We start from the raw sequence: 22,515 nt of genomic DNA, 5'->3' as shown, positions 1-22,515 counted from the left end.
TAAGATGGAAGTCAAAAGTTACACCTAGAGTAGTAAAAGTTTCAGATCATTCAGCAGAGTCCCATTAACTTGGAGGGGAGGATGGGGTGGAAAATCTGTACGAGATCTGCTAATCAACAGTGTTTTTGTTTTACTAGAGGCCAGCCTCATACCCCACTGACTACACCATCACTCTTCCACTCCATGTCCCAGTTGAGATTAAGGGTAGCTCCATTTCTCGTAAGTGGAGACTTTGACACCCACAAGTGCAACATCATAAGGATACTGAACAATCTTGTTTTCCAGGCCAACAACCATATCACTTGTATACACTATAATTAACAGTGGGCCAAGAACACTACCCTGTGGAACTTCGAACACAATAGGTTTAGGTTCGCTGAAGATCCCATTAACAGCAACTCTTTGCTGCCTGCCTGTAAGGAAATCTTGAAGTAAACCTAAAACATATCCACCCACTCCAAGATTCTGAGGTTTATAAAAATATGTCTTGTGATTTGCTAAATCGAAAGCAGCACTAAAATGTATTTGAATTACTCTACACTCGAAACCCTTACCAAGGTTCTCTTGCAGATGGCATGTTAAATCTAAAAGAGCATCAAAGGTACCTAACTGTTCCTGATAGGCATGTTGACTATCAGCAAACAATCCTTTTTCCACATACTTATATAGTGGCTTAAAAATAAGTTTTTCAGCAACTTTGGAGAGCACAGGGAGAACAGAGACTGGCCTGTAGTTACTGCAGTCTGCAGATATGCCTTTCTTTGGAACAGGGCACTAAGCTTGTGCTTATCTGCAAAGGTACTTCTACATGAAAATATATAGAATGTACTATTCTACTAATAATAGTAATTACTATTCTAATAATAATTAATAATAATTAATAATAATAAATACAGGCAGGTTATCGGCAGTCCTCTGTTCTTAGGGTGTGATGATAGCCGAAAATTGCCGGTAACCAAAAATCTGCAATTTTCAGCACTTTTTCAGAGATTTTCGGGGCTTATCAGCACTGGAAAGCACCGATTTTCGGTTATCAACACCTCTTTTAGGTATGTATCAGCGCCAATACCCAATTATCATCGCCAATTAGTGGAAATCAGCGATTTTCGTTGCTAAACAAGGCCCGTAAAACCGGATCGCCATTAACTGAGCCCGCCGTTAACCGGGGACTGCCTTTAATAATGATAATAATAATAATAATATAATGATGATGTTGCCTAACTTTAGCTCAAAATGAATGCAAGAGAAGGTAAGACACCTCCAAGGCCTTAACTGGAAAGAAAATAGCGTACCGTTTACAGGCAAATGGTAAACCATATGCCCAAAAGAGATAAAAAAAGAAAGTGGTACAGTATTCTGGGACTATGATGCAAGAACTGACCTTGTAATTCAGGCTTGAGGGCCAGACTTAATCCTGGTAAATGAAAAATCCTTGAAAGTAACTCTTACAGATGTAGCATATTATGAAACATAAGGATTTATGGGTAAAAGCACAGAAAAGATAGAAAAGTATCAAAATCCAAAAATGGAAGTAAGGAGATTATGGTGATCTTGGGATCACTAGGAGTGGATTGGATGCACAAACCTCACACCAGTCTTGGTCCAGGAAAGTATACCACTGGCCATAGCAAGGATAATTAGGAGAATGTTGGAATGCTAAGCAAATGAGGTAGTAGGAGTCAGACCACTGGAGGCAGGTTGTAGCTCGGATCTAGGTTTGGGGATGTCAGCCAAGCAGGGTGGTTAGAATAATTTCCAGAAATAAGCTCTTCCCTCTCGGATTCCAGTTCCATCCAGTGGACAGAATGAGAAATTGCATGCCACCCTATATATAGCCCAAAGGAATTGCTCAGCTTAATAATCAGTAGTTCTTGGCCTCTATATTTAATTTGTGATAAAATTAAATTGTTTGTAAGAGTACGTGGAATGTTTAAAATATGTGTGGGATGTATTAACATTTTGAAGGGATTTTTCAAAATTGGGAGTACCGTAGCACTTAAACTTTTCAGATTCCTATGCTTGATAGCTACATTATTATTTTGGTTTTGCTAGGTGACCTTTTAGGAATTAAGGAATTTTGAATATGAATATATTAAGGCAGAAGTTTTATTGAAATAGCTGAATGTGTGATATCTTGAATGTTCAGTTGTAGGCCATACTATAGGGTCTGTCACTATTACATTTTGCCATTTAAGTAAAAGCTAGATACCCAAAGAATTTGTAAAGTTAAGAGGCTATTGCACTGGACTTTGGTAAAAAAGTTTATGGAACATTATGAATCTTGTAGCCATGTGTATTTCTTAAGAAACAAAAGAATTAAGTATTTTTCTTGTAATTTAATTCAGTTACCTATGGTAAATTAATAAGGGCTATCTAATTTCTTAATTTTGTTTTCCCAATTTAGGATGGTGTAGATTTAATGGATGAAGAAGTCTTGCGTTTTTATACCAACCAGTGGGAAGAATATCAGTTCTCAAGTAAGGTAAGTTGAGACTTTACCAGCATGGTAAACTTTAAAGTTCTTTTCAATTGTGTTACATAATATTATACAGTATTTTGTAATGAAATTGATAATATTACTTTGTTTTTATTAAGTTTTCCTGTCTTCTAGGTGCTGAATGGTGTGTGTGCATATTTGAATCGTCATTGGGTTAAGAGGGAGTGTGATGAAGGTAATAAAGGAATATATGAAATTTATCAACTTGCCTTAGTTACATGGAGAGACCATTTATTCCAGCCGCTTAATAAACAAGTAAGTTTTTAAGAACTGTACATATGGAGGTCTCTCTTAGATTTTGTTGTTTTGGTTTAGCATAAGATATGTAGAAGTCTTTTTTTTAAAGTGTGGGTAAAAACAAGTTTTATCTGGTATTTTCTTTATTGAAATAGTTCTATATGGTCATGGCTATAAATATTTGGTATGAAATTGAATAAAGGTAAAAGAATAATATTCAGTTTTTCTACATACAGGCAGTCCCTGGTTATCAGAGGGGCGGGGTTTCCAATATGACGGTGTTATGATAACCGAAAATTGGTGATTTTCGGGGCTTATTGGTGCAGAGAATTGCTAATTTTTGGTTATCGGTGACTCTGTCAGGTATCTATCGGCGCCAATACCCAATTATTGGTACCGATAAGTGGGGCCAAAAATTGCCAATTTTCATCGCTAGACAAGCCCCGTAAAACCACATCGCCGATAACCGAGCCTGCCGATAACCTGGGACTGCCTGTATATATTATAAATCAAAGGCCCAAAATATGTCTATAGTTTTTCAAATATGAAGCTCAGCTGTAATCATATGTAATTAAGGCTGAAGTGTTCTTGTGTTATCACTGTACATTCCACATTTACGAAGCTGGTGTAAGTGTTGAAATATTTTAGATTGCTGCCCATTTGGGCATTAAGGGAAATATTGATGCCAATAATGTAGCCACAGGTGCAACTGTGACCTAATAAAATGGAACCAGCCCAGTCAGTAACTATTTAATCTCTCTTAAAACCTATTGTCTTTAATAAATTGCAGTCTTTATGGTGTAATTAATCTGATAAAGTAGATTAAACCCATTGTTGGATAATGGCATTGTATAAATCAGAAAGAAAACCAGACTAAAGTCATTTTACCTACTCTTCAAATTGATGACACTCATATGACCCATGGATACATGAAAAGCTTACTAGACCAAGTACTAGTTAGTGTGTAGAGAATGCAGGTTATCACTAAGTAACACATATCTTAAGTGAATGAAACCTTTTGTTTCTGAGCCTACAGATGACTAGAAGTCACACGGCCAGTTCAGAGAACTTCAGGGCCTAGGCCTCTTCATGCAAAACCCTGGTGCTTCCAGATCCTCTGCAGAATGTTCAAAAACTCTGTCCCTGGTTAAACCAGAGTGGTCTGTCTTGGCTGGTGTCAAAGGTGTCACTAGAGAAGACTGAGTCTTATGAATGACAGGCATTCTTTGCAGCAGCAGTGCACAAACTTCATGTTTCCTGTATAAGGTTACAAGAGCCTTGTAAATCGTAGGTGATAGTGAATGACTCCTCTTACATTGCCTTATTGCACTCATTGTGGTTGAAGATGAAGGTACATCACTCGATGACGACAAAAGGGAAACTGCCTGTGATGCCTATCTCTCAGCTAAAGCATAAGGTCTGTCCTGACACAAACAACTGGTAACTGTTTGACCCTTGCAGACAAGACAGGGCTTTGGTTAGCTTTATTTACAGAAGAATTTAACTCCTTCACTGTGTTCTCAACTCTACTGCTATTTTGGGCACAATCTTCAGAATATTCCCCGTTACACTTCAGCCTGGTAGCCTTATGCCAAGAAGACCCACCACTATCCATACCTAAAGGTAAAAGATTATGGTCACTTCTCCTACCCAAAGAATGTGTTAGCTGCGAGTGGTGTACACAGTGATCACTGCAATAATTACAATCTTGGTGGCTTCATAAATCCTTGCCAGAGTTCTTCTAGCTGATCAATGCTAACTGACAAGGCAGATTACTCCAGGGAAGTATCACATCCTTTCAAGATCATCTTGCATAGCTGAAGGTGCATCTCCACTTCCACAGCAACTGGTGTGGGACCTACTAGAGATGCCAACTATTGACAGAGACCCAGGAGTTGGATATCTTCAACCCTTGGCTGCTGCATGGGAACTGCAATTGGAGTATCATTGGAAGAGGAGGAACAGGTGAAGCTGGAACGTAAAGCAAGAATAGAGCAGGCAAAACAACAATGAAGAATTGCAGAAGCATGAACTGTGCAGTGCATAGGTGAAATTGTCTGTTCAGTCATTTGCCAAAACTGCTCTTGAATTGTTTTCATCATTGGAGAAAAAGTTAGCTTTAGTTGTGAGATTACCTGGGTATGGGCACAGTTGATGAGTGGGTTGCAGGCAGAGCATATACCAGGCAGACAGGCCAGTTGGCAGGTAAGGAGCAGAAAGATTGAGACCCATTGAAGATCACTTGGCACAGTTACTGCTTATGGTGGTAATTTGCCTATGATATTGGTTGTTCCATTGAAAGAAACACTTGGTCACCAGAATGGAGTTAAAACTGGTGGAAATGGAATACCTGAAACAGGAAATCTTAACTCCTTGTCCCCAAATTGATTATGAAGTAAAAAAATTAAATGGATGCAATAAAACTTCTAATTTTTTTTATCTAAATCTTTGCCAGAATTTATCATTATAGGTTATGATTTCAGCTCTGTCCTATAGTTTTCCAGTTAGAGAAAACATCAAGAAGGGACCACATACCTCAATGTCAGCTCTGTCCTTATTTCCAGAGAGAGAGAGAGAGAGAGAGAGAGAGAGTTAAAATGGTGCATAATGAATATATTAGTAATGGTGGAGCACCACAGGTCATAAATTGGAATCCTTTAAGAATTTTATTGAAGCATACAGCTACCTGAATGACAAAATTATAAGTTATGCTAATGATGCAAAACCAAAAACAGGAGAGACCAGGAACTATTACAAAAGAGATATAAAAATAATGGTTACATGACTTGCTAAATTAATCATATGCCTGTCCAAGCGAAACAGTGGCACTAAGTTAAGTATATCTTAGTTTAACCAGACCACTGAGCTGATTAACAGCTCTCCTAGGGCTGGCCCGAAGGATTAGATTTACTTTTACGTGGCTAAGAACCAATTGGTTACCTAGCAACGGGACCTACAGCTTATTGTGGAATCCAAACCACATTATAGCGAGAAATGAATTTCTATCACCAGAAACAAATTCCTCTTGTTCTTCACTGGCCGGTCGGAGATTCAAACTCACGACCAACAGAGTGGTAGCTGAGAACGGAACCCTCTCACCCAGCGAGGAACTAACAGTGGCACTACTGTAAAAAAGCTAAGAGAGTGTCTGTGGTGCATTTTATAAATGGAATAAATTCAAAGGCATCCATAAGCTTGATACGGAAAAAATCATGGAAAAACTTATTGGTAAAAATGTTCCCTCACCTGTTCTATCCTTGGAAATGAATAACCAACTAATCATAGACCTTGATGCTAATAAAATTTAGGAATATTATTCAGACATTTCAGAACCAAAGCACTAGCTACCAAACCTATAGTCAGATGCCAAAGTAAAAATTCAGTTACTGCCTGAAATAACTCAGAAGAATATAATGCCACTTTTACTGCCAATTTTACAGTGAGAAAGTTGCAGCATGTTTTACATTCAACAGAAGAAACAAACCCAAGAGAAGACATTTTTGTTGGAAATTTCTAAATATCTCTGAGAAACTGGAGTTGCAAGTTGCAAGCCAACAAATATCCCTAACAAGACATTTAAATAAATGGAAAAATAACAGTCATCTGATGTGGCTTTAGAAAAAAGTAGTGTAAAATCACTTAATCAGTTGGCTTTAGGAAAAACATAATACTTTGGACCCTCTTCTCCATCTCTCCAATCAGACACAGCAAGGGTTTTGTAGAAAAAAAGCAAATCTTGGGTGTACCTTTGATATGGAAAAGGCATGTTAGGCTATGTGATGGTTTGCATCATACAACAGCTTCATATGTCAGGTGTCAGAAGTGACATTTTAAAATTTATGACATCTTTTCTGTCAGAAAGATATCTTTGGGTATAGGTGGTAAGTGTATACTTGTTTTTCTGTAGCTTTTCAACAGAATCATAGATGCAGTTCTTGCTTCTTGGAGGAGTTCTCACTTTGTTGATGATTTTGTCATCTATTGCACTATCTGTGATCCACAAATACCAAACAGACACTTTCAAAGAGCCATTAATGTGGACATAAAAAGGGCATATTATTGAATTAAAGTGTTCAGCTTCAAAGACTGTTGCGGTTTATTTCAGCTTTGAAGATGAACAGCAGTATCTTGTCCTATAGTGGTGAAGCGAGACAGGAGACTTACTTGGTTTCCACACACAAGTTCGTAAAGGGCAAGATGAAGAAATCTCTAGATATCTTGAAAATAGCATCCAGTTTTAATTGGGAGCAGACTAAAAATCCCTTTTCAACTTAAGCTGTATTCTGTGTAGACTGAAGTTAGAATTTGGCTACCAAATTTACTCCTGTGCATGTATAATGAAATTTCAAAAAAAAAATTGGATGTTATTAATAATCTAGGTTTACATATATGCTCTAGAGCTTTCAGAATCAAATGCCCTGAAGTCTAAGAAAAGGTAAACTGGGGATGTATTGCTTAATGACTTTCAAAAGCTCATCATCTAACCCTGCTGAATATAATGCTTAGCGATAGTAAATCACAGAAATTTAATATTCCTAACCCAAGCAAACCTTTCCAAATATTTATCAGTGAAAAGGCTAAAGGTAGTTCCTTGAAGGGGGCAGAGGAGTTTCATGAAGTGGCAGAGGATCATGAAAATACTATAGTCAGACATTCCTACATGGATTATTAGTGACCCTAATTCGTGTCCAATAGTAGCAAGCAAGAAATCTGTATCTCTAGCAGCAATGAAATAACAATTCTTAGCATGCGATGAAATTCATAGACTCTTTCAGATTCTTCTTGGATGGCTTGAGGACCCAGTATGGGGTGGCTTAGCATTTTTGCATAATGGTGGTTCTAATGTAATTAAATTATCCTGTAATACTTCAATTCATTCATTTTAATTCACGTTCATAGTAAAATCTTGAGTACTTGCAAACAAAACAAATGACAGAGAATTTCCTATTTATTCAGATTCCTTCAGTGCCCTTTCAACCTTTAGGCTATTTAATCTTCACCCAGTACAGTAATTTAGAAAATCCATGGATGGTTCCTTTGGCCTGCGTCCAGTTACAGATCAGCCCAGTGTTTTTGGGGGTATTGTCCCATGTTGGTGTTAGTGGTAACAAAAGTTGATGAATAAGTTAAATATGTAACAAAATCTGATATTTATTATCTTTCTGTTCTTTATATTGACATGAAATGGTTAAATGAAAATGACAAATTAAATGGAATTTTTTCTCTGAGAGGAGCATAATATATCAGATAATCATTCCACCATCTGACTTTTATTCATCATCATATCAGAGAAAGTGGGGACTTGAGACTAAGCTGAGGATAGGTTATGCACATTTAACCCACAAGTTCATCCTGGAGGGTGATGGACCTCTACATGTGATCTTTGCAATATCCTCCCTACTGTGGAGTTTGTATTGGTGGACTGGTCCAACATGTCTCAGGTTCCATAGAAAAGGTTATGAATAATGAAAATTTTAATAATGTCATGGACTTGAAATTCAAAAGGTATCAACATTTTTTTATATTTAGCCATTTTAATCTATTACTGGATTGTTAGTACTTAATTAGTTTTCCTTTCTAACTATTCTCATCACATAACTGGATAGCCATTTGGTTCCTGTGCCAGATTATCAGACCAGAATTTCATAAATCAAATCACAACAGGCTGCATTTTCTCGTTGTCTTCCCATGAAGTTATTTAGCATGCCTGTAGAGAGAATGTTCAGAGGTAGTAGCACCTGTCATGAGTGGTTTACAAAGAATGTATTTTGTGGAGATTAGCTAGGTTCAACAATGGTGTACTGAATAGAACATTTCTATGCTTAGTGCCATTTGGTACTATTTGCTGATTACTTCATCTTTCTTAGAGTCCAGAAGTTGTTCTTGCCTACTATTAAGGGATACAGTTCTCCTCGCTCTCGTGTTACTGGGCATATGCAGGGGCATTGGTAAAACCTCCTGACTGGGACCTACCTCTTGTTTCTGAACAGCATAACTAAAGCTTTGTACATGTCACTACAAGACTCTGCCACCTTCAGAAGTGTGGGGAAGTTGCATGCTTTGCACATGCTGTAAAACTCAGAAGGTTGGTCATCAGTTGGGCTGTCCCCACGTTTTTGGGGCTAAGGGATACCATACAGGACAAAATGGCATAACTGCTTTTCCATTCATGCTTTTGCCCTCCTAAATATAGAACTTAAAGTCTCATGTTGAAAAACATGATAACCAAGTAGGTCAGACTTGTTATTTTTAGGGCAAATGTGATCATATCAGAAGTGAACTTATTGTAGTTAAAGGTAAAACCCTACAAGGCCCAAGTACTCTCCACCTCGATAGTGTTTAGGCATATCATGGAATTGACTGTTTTCCTAAGAGCAGGAATATACAGGTGCATCTCCATCTTTTGTGTGGATTACTTAGTGATGTAACTTTTTTTTGAGGTTTTCTCATTGGGACCAAAGGTGGTTGTGCCTTAGCCACAAAAGTCTTTTGGACAGTCCAAGCATTTAGCAACTTTGGAGTGTACTTAGGTATTGGGCACAGAATGCAACTCCCCCACCCTTTTCCAAGGATGTCAGGGCCATTAAAACAGCAGTCAAATTGAGCTTGACTGTGGAGGATTTTCGCTGGAACCTACAGTCACTGTGGAACTGGTATTACCTAGTTTAGTATTGAGGTTATTCCACTTTTGTTTTATCTTTCTGCCACCATCAAGAGTGGCACCATGGACACAGTTTGACTTTCGATTGAGTGAATACTTGCATTTGCGGGCACTTTCTCCTCTTCTAGGTATAAACAGGGAAACTTCCTCCTTTGACTATTGACTTTACTTCACACAGTCTGTATCTGACTCCAGTGAAGCTCCACTCCTTGCTGGCCTCGATCAAATAGAGGACTGCTGTTAATTTGTCTGCTCTTGGGGCAGTATAAGTTTTTTTATAAGAGATGGAGTTCTTTGTTCTCCCTTAGAAATTGCTTTTCAGTTGCTCTGATTGTTTGATTGTCGTGAACAAGTAGTGTCTTGTTAGAGCAGCACAGAAAATGTGTGAAAGCAGCCAAGTCATACAAAAAAATGATTAATGGTGAGACATCTTGCAGGTGGTGTGGGTATTCACAGTAGAATCATTGTCATAAGGATCAAACTAGTTGGTATGAAGGAAGAGCCAGTGTATGGAAGTACAGTGCTCCCCCACTTTTTTGCGGGGATAGGTTCCAGAACCTACCGCAGAAATGCAAAATCCCCTCTAAAAATGCTTGTAACTGCATATAACTGCCAAATACCCTATACCCCTTAAACTAAAATGCTTATAACTTCATTTGAAAAGTTCACTGCCTAATTTAGTACTTCTGACAAAAATATACCTTAAATTATCATACTGAAATTACTTAATATCAGTTCAAACAAAAATACACCCCAAACCATCATCCTAAAACACCTTGAGTTATCTTAGATTAGTACCCTTTCCAACAACTGTTACCCTTATGTATATATGGCCCCTAAAATGCTTATAACAATGATTTACTAATTTTAGAATATTAATATTAATGTAAACACAGCAAAATATCTATAAAATGTTTAATACAAAAATAAATCTTAATACAAATTAAATAATTTGTTGTACAGAACATTTGACAACTAATCAAGTTACCCCTGTATACATAAGCATAGTCATTTTCTCTCATAGTATTGAAGTCATACCATTTTCTTTATATATTGGTAAAAACAATTGAATTTATCACAGGCAGTCCCTGGGTTACATTGTTCCGGACTTACAGCGCTTGCCTCACGGCACTGTTAACCCCAATTTTTCGGCACCATAAATGGATTTACGGCTCCATTACCCAGACTGACAGTGCTTATGGCGCCGTAACAGCACTCTAACTGCTATTTATTCCCGTTATAATTATGATGCTTCGGGTTACAGCGATTTTCGGCTTACGGCGCACCGCTGGGGATGGAACCCCTGCCATAAAACAGGGACTGTCCATAGTTTGCTTTTTATCATAGAGCAACACTGTTTATTCACTAATTGCTGTATTTTTTCTTATTGTGTTCATGACTAAATACAGATTTTTATGATAAAAATAATTTACAGTGTACTTACACTCTAGTAATGTTATCCACAAAATCTGCCAGTTAGTGAAAGTTCCCCCGTGGAAAAGTGAATAGTGTGTTCCACAAAAATCCGCAATAAAATGAAGCGGGGTAGCACTGTAACACTTTTTATGATTAATGGAAAGATGCTTTTTATGATTAAGGGAAAAATATAATTGTTTTGTTCACATTAGCTCACCAATAAGGCTAATGCAGAGCATTATGAGAAGGGACAGCCACTCATATTGGGAGTATTTTTTTCTTATTAAATGGGGTTGTTGCAGCTGGGATAGTTTTACACAATTGCAACTGGGATAGTTTTATACAATGAGGCATTTTTTGGGTTTGTATGGAAATTGTGTTTTTTGTATTATAAAAACATCACTTTGTTTATTTGGCCTTAGAGACTGGCTCAGTGCATTGAAATGTATTCCTGTGCCTGAATTCAAGCTAATTAGTTGAGGAATTCTTAGGATAAAATATATTTTTTTATCATACCAGAAATAAACATGTAGGTGAGTATGAAAAATTGACATTATTGTCTGATTTTAGTGATGAAGTTTGTTGATCATGTATTTTCCTTTCACAAGTAGTGGTTGCATTGTAACATAAGCTGTGCCTACTCTTTTATTATTGATAAAGTCATATCCAATCTTGTTTTAGAATTAGACATGTGAGTCATTATCTTTTCCATCTCTTTCAGGTAACAAATGCAGTTTTGAAATTAATAGAGAGAGAGAGAAATGGTGAGACGATCAATACAAGATTAGTCTCAGGTGTCATGAATTGCTACGTTGAATTAGGTAAGACGCTATGCATTATATATATTATTTATTAGAAAGACCATAATGCATGAATTCTTATTGCGTAGATGAATAAGGACACATTTCTTCAAGTTAGTTATTAATTTGTACTTTAGTACTCCAGAGTAGAAACAAATTATATCTTCTTCAAGGCTTTATACTAAAATTATATTCATCTCTTATAGGTTTGAATGAAGATGAACCTAGTGCAAGAGGGCAGAACCTATCTGTCTATCGTGATTCCTTTGAAAATACTTTCCTTGAAGACACTGAAAGGTTTTATACAAGGGAATCTACAGAATTCCTTCGAAATAATCCTGTTACTGAATATATGAAAAAGGTAAAGAGATATGATGCTGATTTTATTTGTGTATTTGTTTGTATGGTTAACTAAATTTGATATACAGTGATTTTTAGCAGAGAACTTAGTGTTTACTGGAATTGTCACTATTTTTAATTTATTAAGCCTTTTGCCCAGTTGGTCAGTAGATTCATGTTACATAATGTTAATACATGATAACATGTTTCAATTTTTCTTGCAGGCAGAAACTAGATTATTAGAAGAACAGCGTCGAGTGCAAGTGTACCTTCATGAAACTACTTTAGAAAAACTAGGAAAAACATGCGAGAAAGTTCTCATTGAAAAACATTTAGAAATATTCCATAATGAATTCCAGCATCTTCTTAATGATGATAAGAATGAAGATCTTGCAAGAATGTATCAGCTAGTTTCAAGGTAAGCCATAGAATGTCAGTATGACATTGAATACACACATTTTAGGTCTTGGTATGTTAGGCTTTACTTTAAATTTGTAACTGTAAATTAAATACTTACAAACATAACACCAACATAACTTCTAAAAGTATTTTTAATGTTGAAAAAGTAGGTCTTTATTGAAGATTAATTTTATTACGCGTTGAAGTCTTGCTCATTATGGTTTAGTTATAGATACTTGAGCCTGTAATGCCATTGTTAAAAGTGCTAGTTTTAATGTATGTATTTATCTTTGTTGGTTTCTACAACTCACTGTATGTGTAACTGGTCAGTGTATTACTATTTTTTTTACTATTTTTGTATCTTTTCATATAAGGGCATAATATGCCCTGGGAACCAGTCGTGCTTAGAAAGTAATAACATTTTTGGGTTTTTCACAAGTGTTTGCTACTTATATGGAATAGTAATGGATTGTGTCCTTGGTTCTGAATAAAAATGCACTTGGGAAGCGGGTTTTTTTGTGTGTGCTCAAGGAAATTTAACTTAATTTTTTGTTGTGTGAAGGAAAATTGTATGAGGTTTAGGATGTATAGGTAACCATAGAAATATTTTTTCGTTTAAGATGTGGAGTAAATCTTGTTGCACAAAGTAAAAGCCATTAATTGGAAAAGAAATATACAAAGTATTAGAATATCATACATACAAGATACTTATTTATGGAAGCCGAGGCGCGATTGTGTAAATGGATAGTTGAGTCAACTCCTTTTGGGGGGAACTGAAGTGTGGGTGTTGGTTACTAATGAAAGAATAAAGGTTGAAGCATCGAGATGGATTGGCGTTGCATATGGTACTATATCATTAAAGTGAAAATTTGTTCATATGCGAACAAACCTAGGTCTTAATGGAAGGGTAAATCTTCTAGCACCAGCTGGAAATCTGTAAAAAACATATAAAATTGTAGAACAAGGTATTGGTGGCAATAAAATTGTAGAGCAAGGTGTTGGTGGCAACTGGGTTCAGCCAATCGGATGAGAGAGGAGGCATCAGCAGACCTCCCTTAACTTGAGAGTGCTGTGACGCATCCAGTTTCTCCCTCACCACCTTACTAGAAGGATGTGCTGCTGTCCTTCCTTCCAGAAGTCCGTGTTTTCCTTGCCTGTTTACCTTCTTTAGTTTGCCGTTTGTGTCGTGAATTAGTGCTGTTCTGTGTGTTTGTACATTATTGCTAACTTGTGTGTTATTTGTTTTGTGTTTGATCATGCAAACCCACAACTCATCTTAGCCTCCCAGTACTAAGCCTCAGAGAAAATGTCCTGGTGTTGGTGGTTACCCTTGCATTTGTTTTCTGGCTTCCTTTGGGACTGATCCACATTCTACTTGCAGCAGATACAGATCTAATGTATGGAATATTACTAATCCCTGTTCTGAATGTCATTCTTGACCAGCAGATACAGATCTAATGTATGGAATATTACTAATCCCTGTTCTGAATGTCATTCTTGACCACCTGAGCATTTGAGGATTTTTGCCAAGAAGAGGCAACATAGAAGGAAATTGAAGGCACCATCTTGGAAGGGGTTTTTTCCTCCATCGATGGTTGCTTCTCAGACTCCTCCTTGTTCCTGTTCCTTGCCCAATCTTCCTCCAGTTGCATCATCTTCCTTGGAAGATTTTATTCCTTCCTATTCTTCCATAGGGTCGTCCTTGGAAGATTCTGGAGAAGGGACGGGAGTTATCATTGCTTTTGCTGTTCCTCCTCTCTCAGGGAGGGAAGGTTCCCCCCCCCCAGGAGGAGGCAGCCCCATCTTGTTCTACTGTTTCAGGATCAGAGGCTCAGGAGATTGCTGACATCTGGGCTTCTCTGGGCCTACCAGGAGTACCAACCTGGATAGCCTTTTATCCCATTTCCTGTCATGTTGCGTTCCTGTATCAACCACGATGATGGTTGCCAGCCCTGCTGCTCTCCCCTTTGCAGTGCCCAGTTTTGGTTCCTGTGTTGTCACATCAATCATTGGTGTCCTCTGCCCAGGGTTTTCAGTTGGCGTCTGCAATAACAACCGGCTCACGTCCCAAGCTCGCCCACCATGTCAGTTTCCAGTACAGCAGCTCTCCTCACTCCTCTATAGCCCCTGTGTCTTCTCATCTGTCAGCAGTGCTGTTATCTCAGAGTTTGGGCCTTCTCCCGTAGTGGCGACTTATACTCACACTCCGTCTTCTAATGCTCCCATTTAAGCAGTGGTTGACAGAGTTGACATTGTAAACCAAGAGAAGTACGAATGTGTTATGGAGAAGAAGCAGTGCAGGTCTCCTTCTCCGTCGTCGTTGTTGTCTTCTTCATCCTCTTTGTTGTCTTCGTCATTGTCTTCTCTTGGCTGGTCCTCCCCCATTAAACGTTGGGGGATTAGGGATTTCGTTGCCACTCCTCTCGCCTAAGAAGACCTAGAACTGTCTCTCTCTTTTCTTCTGTGTCACCATCTAACCACTTACGTGGGTCTCCTACTCCTGCTCACGGCTGTCTCTGATGTGTTTCACGTCCAGCCACTTCTTGTCCTGTGATAGACCTCTCAAGCAGGGTCTGCCAAAGGGAAATCTACAGCAGTATTGTCTTTCCCTGATCCCCTGGTTCGTATTCGTAAGGAGGATGATAATGCCCCTATTAAGAAATCCCATGTGGAGAAATCTTCTGAATATCAGCCATTACCTTCTGGGTCCTCAGTTCTACAATGGGCAGGAGGGGTTCTACACATACATGTACATGTATTCAGCATCGGTTGTTGTCTCCACATCGATCTCGTCGTTTGGATTCCCTGATGAGAGATAATGTGTCTCACTCTAGCATGCATGTCCGTGCTGATAGGCTCAGTCGTTCCAGAAGTCTTCTCTGTTCATGCTCTCCCAGGAGGGCCCCTGATCATCACTCCAGCTCCCACAACCATGTTCTTTTGCATGTCCATGAAGACCAGCACATTTGTGCAGATAGTCTTAATCCGTCGACTGTTGAGCCGCACTCGTCGTTTCAATGTCTCTCACATTCACAATCTCCTAGGAGAAATCGGGATCATAGTTCAAGTTCGCTCGGCCGTGGACATGACATCATTGATACACGGCCGTATATCAACACACCTCCATCTCATGGAAATAGAAATTCACTCTCTCACTCTTGTGAACAAGACGATCCTCGTGCATCCAAGCTCCCAAGAGGGTTTTAGGACCCAAGGGGGCTTACGCCCCAGTTGTAAATAAGGATATCCCTCATTCGTCTGACCCGATAGATAGAGTAGATCCCCACGTCCAGGAGATAGATGATGTTGAGAACCAAGAATTTATTACAACATATGAGAACCAAGAATTTATTACAACATATACTGAGGTTATTGTACTCATTCGTGAGTGCAATAATCTTTCTCATAAAGCAGTGGCAACTTCTTCGGATTTCCCTGTGGGTATAGAAGCTTTAATCGGTCCTAAGAAGGACCTAAAGACTTCAATAGAGTTATCTTGCTTGAATCATGCTGATTCTGTCTTAGACCATGTGAATTCTCTTGTCTCTGGGCTGACAATTCGCTTCGGTCTAGTAGATCGTTGAAACTTCTACTGCCTCCACTTCCTTGACATAGACAGTTTTATACAACCCCTTACACCAAAGACAAATCAACCCAGATCTGGTCCGTTTAGGCCCTGTATTGTCCCTAGATCAGATAAGGTCGGAAGGAGGCAGGTACCTTGGAGTTGACGGCCTCTTCTGTTTTCAGACTGTTTCTTGGTTAGACTTATGGTCTACAGCGGTGGCAAAAATATCTTCCTCTGCATTAGGTGACTCAGAAGACAGTGCCCCTTATATCAGACTTTTACAGTCAGGCGGAAAACTGTCTCTTATTTAACCCATTTTAATGTAAATTTTTGGGTTAATCTCTTACTGAAAAGAAGAGATGCAGCCCTCTCCAAGGTTTCAAGATGTATCAACACATATTCTTTGCTTTCCTTGAGCTATGGTGATATTTTGAGAGCCCCTTCTCTCTTCCCTACAGAGCACCTAGACACAGCAGTTGATAGATGTCATGCAGACCATAATGACTGGCTAGTGCATCAAGCAGTGCCAAAGTCAGCTTTGCCTTCTCATCCTAATTCATCGAGACTGAGGCCACAGTCTTCTCGTAAGAAGACCACTAATGCAGCATCTACTAGCAGAATTAGTCAACCTACTCAGTCATCTACTAGAAAGCTCCTCAGCAACGGCCCTTTCAGCCCCACTCTTCTAGACTTGGAAGACCTCTCAGCCAGGTATATTCTAGGCAAGAGGAATGTGGTGGTCGACAAATTGACTCATCAGGGTCAAGTCTTGGGGACAGAGTGGTCCTTATATCAGGAGATAGCGGACAGGCTCTTCCTCCTTTGGGGAAGGCCAATGATGGATCTGTTCGCAACAAGGCTCAACAGGAAGCTAGAGGTCTTCTGTTCAGTTGTCCTAGACCCCTTCGCCATGGTGGAGGATGCCCTTCAACATCCTTGGAACAACCTGGAAGTTTACACCTTCCCTCCCTTTTGCCTTATCCATCAGGTCTTGAACAGGGTAATGATTTCCTGGAATCTCAGAATGACCCTTGTAGCTCCCTGGTGGCCCCAAGCAGAATGGTTCCCTGATCTACTAGCCTTTCTGTCAGTAGTTCCCAGAGAGATCCATGGCACAACCTCCTCTGCCAACCTCACATCGAGAGATATCACCATCGGCAGGAACCCTATCTCTTCATGGCTGGAGACTATCCAGTATCTCCTGTGAGCAAGAAGCTTTTCTCGCAGAGCAACAACAGACATGTCTGACTATCTCAGAAGATTTCCTCAGCCATGTGCCAGGGAAAATGGGCCATCTACTGTGATTGGTGTCATTCAAGGGGTCTCTCTCCAGTCAGAACTTCTGTTCAGCAAATAGCAGATTTCCTAGTTTTTCTCCGGAGGGAGAAACATCTTTCTGTATCTGCCATCAGAGGCTATAGGGCTGATTTGGGATTGGTTCTACGCCTTTCTTATGGGAAATCGCAATGCTGCTCAAAAGCTTTGAGCAGTCTTGTTCTCCTAGAAAACTTAAACCTCTTGACTCTGGAGCTAAGTAGCCTCACTTGAGCCCCATGTGAACGGTTATGATGATCATCTGACAGAGGCTTGACCCTTAAAATGGTCTTCTTAGTGGCTTTAGCTTCATCGAAGAGAGTTAAACACTCAAGGGGTTGGGGGTCTTGAGCCTTCGAATTTATCCTTGAATTCGTAGCTAAGACTTTAAATCCTTCGGTTCACGATGACAGGTTTGAATCCTTTTCCATCTCTTCCTTGGGAGATTTTGTTGATAACAACCCAGACAAATGGCTCTTGTCCTGTCGGGGCACTGCCTGGTTACCTAAAAAGGACTTGTCACCTCAGGCTGGGTTGTCAAAGACTTTTTGTAAGCACAGGCCAGATCAAGAAAGAAGTGGCTAAGAATACCAACTCCTTCTGGCTCCGTGAGGTTATTAGACGTGCTTATAGCTCTTCTACAACCTCGGATTCTAACAGTGCATACAAGAGCACATGATATTAGGGGTTTAGGCTACAACCACAGATTCTAACACAGTGCATGCAAGAGCACATGATGTTAGTGGTTTAGGCCCTTCATTAGGTTTTAAGAACTTATCTGTTCATAGGATTTTGAAGGCTGGTGCTTGGCTTTGTCAAACACCTTCACATTCTTCTATCTACAGCTGTCAAACACCTTCACATCCTTCTATCTACAGGACATTGCCCACAGGTCTTTGGACACTTTTTCCTTGGGTCCAGTGGTGGCTGCTCAGCAAGTTGTGTAGCTCATCCAGAGTCCCTGGCAGAATAGTTTGTATCTTACCTAAAATGATGGAATGAAAGTGAGAATGAATGAGATGACTGGTCTTTTTCCTTTCCCTTTTTCCCCTTTCTTCTCTACCCATGGGCAGTAGGAAGATTGATCCATCATGAGCTGGAACTGGTTAGGTACAGGTGAGTGAAAGGACATTCTGTTTGGGAAAGTTTATTCATACACGAATATTTCCGTGCAGAAGCTAGTCCTTCCTCTCTCTAACAAGGGGAGAGAGGAATGATGATAAAAAAATTGGGGGCTAACAAAGCTTTGTCTTAACAGATATAGCTCTTTAACTACTTCTACAATGTTCCTACACATTGTGTATTAGCCCAGTAGAGTGACCGTTTGATGAGCTATTTATCTGACAAGTCAGAGGTATACGTCTTCTTCCTCTGCCTTGGCCTAACCAGGAAATGAGACTGGGTGTACTGAACCTCCAGTCTGTTCAAGACTTTACTTTCCTCCCACCAAAAGTGAGTCTATCCTTATGTTAAGACCTAGGTTTGTTCCATGTATGAAAAAAAATTTTTAATTAATTTGTATTTTTCATATCTAACAAACCTACAGTCTTAACGTACATTGCCAAGTTCCTCGCTGGGTGAGCGGCTTCCGTTCTCAACTACCACTCTGTTGGTCGTGAGTTCGAATCTCCGAGCGGCCAGTGAAGAACAAGAGGAATTTGTTTCTGGTGATAGAAATTCATTTCTCACTATAATGTGGTTCGGATTCCACAATAAGCTGTAGGTCCCGTTGCTAGGTAACCAATTGGTTCTTAGCCACGTAAAAATAAATCTAATCCTTCGGGCCAGCCCTAGGAGAGCTGTTAATCAGCTCAGTGGTCTGGTTAAACTAAGATATACTTAACGTACATTGCCCACCTCTTGCCACCTCTCAAATTGATTCCCTGGACTGGAAGAAACTGGATGCATCATGGCCTTCTTGGGTTAGGGGAGGTCAGTTGATGCCTCCTCTCTCATCCGATCTGGCCGAACCCCTTTGCCACCAGTACCTTGTTCTATAATTTTATATGTTTTTTAACAGATTCTAGTTGGCACTGGAAGATTTATCCTTACGTTGAGACCAAAGGTTTGTTAGCTATGATAAATACAAATTAATTGAAAATTTGCCATATTGGAGGCCCATAAGAGTTTGATTAACCTCAGGTATCATGAATGAATTTTAGTGTTCTTAAAATGATCAAGACTTGGGAAATTGTGATGATAAATTTCAAGAAAAGACATTTTTCAATATAGGTACTGTACTCAGTTTAGACGTGTAAAATTTGAACATTTTTATCTCGCGCTCAAGTGAGAGTGTGATTTGCACTAATACAGCTGAGGCCAAGTTTTGTATATACTGTATTTAGGAGTCTCCTCTTATTTAAATAGAATACCAGACGGATTGCGGGAATTGAGAACATTGCTAGAGCAGCACATAACTGCGCAAGGTTTGGCTGCAATTGACCGATGCGGGGACTCTGCTCTTAATGTAAGTTGATTTTCACATTTATGTTTGCTGTTAATTTTTGCATTTGAATAACTTTTTTATGTTACTTCAAATTGGCGTCTTTTAGACTACAGTATTGGGTCCAAAATTTAAATTGTGTTCCTTGTGTTACAAGAAGGCTGTGCTTGCTGTCTTCATATTTATGGGCCATTAGTTAATTTCTGCTTCTGTGACTTGTGCAGCCAAAAATAATCATTCTTTTTTTTTACAGGATCCTAAAGTATACGTGCAGACAATATTAGAAGTCCATAGAAAATACAATTCCTTGGTGCTTACTGCTTTCAATAATGACACTGGTTTTGTAGCTGCTTTAGATAAGGCTTGTGGTAGGTTTATAAATATCAACAGCGTAACAAAGACTCCTAATTCGTCATCAAAATCTCCTGAACTTTTAGCAAAATACTGTGATTTATTGCTTAAGAAGTCCTCCAAGAACCCTGAAGAGGCAGAGTTGGAAGATACGCTCAACCAGGTGAGTCATATTGGTGTATGTTCAGCGGCTTCTGGAGAGTATTGGAAAAAGTTCATGTTGTAAAAGAATAGTTTTAGTCATGTCTTAAAACATTGAGTTTTGTACTAAGATAATTTTTCAGAGAGTGAATACAATTATAACCATTTTTCAGGTAATGATAGTTTTCAAGTATATAGAAGATAAGGATGTCTTTCAAAAATTCTACAGTAAAATGTTGGCCAAGAGATTGGTACAGCACATGTCTGCAAGCGATGACGCCGAGGCTTCAATGATTTCCAAGTTGAAACAAGCTTGTGGTTTTGAATATACCTCAAAGTTGCAGCGTATGTTCCAGGTGAGATAAGTTCAGTGGCACTGATCGGTGAAAATTTGAGTTCTAATGCATGTTCAAGAAATACTGACACTCAGATATGTGATTGGTTTTTTGCGACCATAGCTCGGAAGGGATTTGAGTCTGGGAGATATTTTTTCTTTTTTCAAGTGCAAAGGTCAGTAGGACAGGCAGTCTGATGCCCTTTTCTAGTCTGTGCTTAAGAAAAATAGAAAATGAGAAAAAAGTGGGACTGAACCATGAGGAAGTGAAGAAAGGGTTTATGAGTTAGAGAAGTAAGTAGAAAAGACCTGCACAGCTTGGTGACAGAAGGAAAAACTTGTTGATCTCTATGATCTAAGGGTTTCCAATTTAACTTAGCAATTGTGGGAAGAAGTGGAGTAATAATTATGGTAATTATGATAGGTTGCCTGAGGAGGAGGAACTTTTCCATTGATCTCGACAGAACAGTGACCAAAATAGAACAGTTCCTATAGAAAAGAGAGAGAAGCCACTTTATGTTGGAGGGTAAATTGGTTGATAGGTAACTGGACAGTTAGGCAAGTAAATGAATGAATTGCCTTGGATTCAGTATAATAAAAGAGACAAAAGATGCACTGCATTCTTAACAGGCAAATAATTTATACAAATTTAATAATTTGACCTAAGAGAAACGTTTATGGCATCCAAACAATATACTAGTATTTTCTGCCTTATATTTTACACTTAATTTCCTATCAGTCTCTTCCTAGCTAGCCAAGTGTTTTTTACCCTCTGCTAATATCCACCTAAATTAAGAATCGTTCCTTTGGACAAGCCCTGTGAAATTCTAGAAGTATGACAATGTGGTGGTGTTATACTAGAAAGTCACATTTTTGGCATATTGTTCATTTTTCCTTTTTATGTACATTGATCCATAGCACTGTAGTTAAATCTGGCAATGAGTTCCTCGTTGGACGGGTCGTTATCGGCTAGCACTCTGCTGGGCCCACGTTTGAGTCTCCAGCCGGCCAATGAAGAATTAGAGGAATTTATTTCTGGTGATAGAAATTCATTTCTCGCTATAATGTGGTTCGGATTCCACAATAAGCTGTAGGTCCTGTTGCTAGGTAACCTATTGGTTCTTAGCCACGTAAAATAAGTCTAATTCTTCATGCCAGCCCTAGGGGAGCTGTTAATCAGCTTAGTGGTCTGGTTAAACTAAGGTATACTGAAAAAAACTTAAATCTGGCAATGACTGAAGTATTTCTAACAGTTGCAGACATAAAATCAGGCAATGACTGAAGTATTTCTAACAGTTACAGACAAATTTCATTAACTAGTAGAGTATGAAAGCTTGTGGAAAACCTGGCAAATGCCAGACTTGCTTTATGTAAAAAAAAAAAATCACAAGCTACTGTAAAACAGTAATGAAAATTATAATTATGTAAATTAAATTAGAAAAATTAATGGAACTAAGGTAAAGACTTTAAAATTCCCCATCTTTGATGAAATTTTGTGGAAAATCTGGCAGATGCCAGACTTGCTTCGTGTAAAAAATATTTAGGTAGTACCCTTCATCTAACTCAGTCTTGATCTCAGTGTAACAGATCCACCTTAGATACCTTATCCTACATAGATATATCAAAAGAGGATTTAAGTTTTAACAGTAAAGTGTGTGAGAAACATCTTGAGTACATGCTGTCATTTTTATCACAAAATTCTGTTACTCAAGGAAGCATTGTAAGCAGGTCCGCAACACATTGCTATTAAATGACATTACCAATCAATTATGCTCTGGAATGAAAAATTTTAAATTGGGTTATTTTGCTGTGTTTTGTACAACCTCTAATTTGTGGTGTTCTGAATATATACTCATATGATGAAAATAGATGCTTTGGTTTTATCAGTAGTTCTCTGCAGAGAGCCAAGATTTATAGCTCTATTGGGTGATTAAACGGTTTGTGCAGCTAAAAGGTCAACCCTTATTTAATTGTAAATTAGGTCACTGGTGAAAATTAAGCTAAGAATAGAAAAA

At 38.8% G+C, this 22,515-nt stretch overlaps 1 protein-coding gene across 1 annotated transcript in view; it reads left to right on the top strand.

The window, feature by feature from the left end:
- Cul1 (cullin 1) overlaps window positions 1–22,515 on the top strand; it is a 191,129-nt gene that overhangs the window by 106,750 nt on the left and 61,864 nt on the right. Inside the window, exons 5-12 of the mRNA XM_067123913.1 lie at window positions 2,405–2,482; window positions 2,612–2,752; window positions 11,533–11,632; window positions 11,818–11,972; window positions 12,175–12,368; window positions 19,599–19,698; window positions 19,928–20,188; window positions 20,340–20,522. Coding sequence (XP_066980014.1) covers window positions 2,405–2,482; window positions 2,612–2,752; window positions 11,533–11,632; window positions 11,818–11,972; window positions 12,175–12,368; window positions 19,599–19,698; window positions 19,928–20,188; window positions 20,340–20,522 — 1,212 coding nt within the window. The remainder of the gene's footprint in view (window positions 1–2,404; window positions 2,483–2,611; window positions 2,753–11,532; window positions 11,633–11,817; window positions 11,973–12,174; window positions 12,369–19,598; window positions 19,699–19,927; window positions 20,189–20,339; window positions 20,523–22,515) is intronic.

The sequence above is a fragment of the Macrobrachium rosenbergii genome, chromosome 21 (genome assembly GCF_040412425.1).
Source record: "Macrobrachium rosenbergii isolate ZJJX-2024 chromosome 21, ASM4041242v1, whole genome shotgun sequence".
NCBI lineage: Eukaryota > Metazoa > Arthropoda > Malacostraca > Decapoda > Palaemonidae > Macrobrachium > Macrobrachium rosenbergii.
This window is presented reverse-complemented; position numbering and strand designations above follow the sequence as displayed.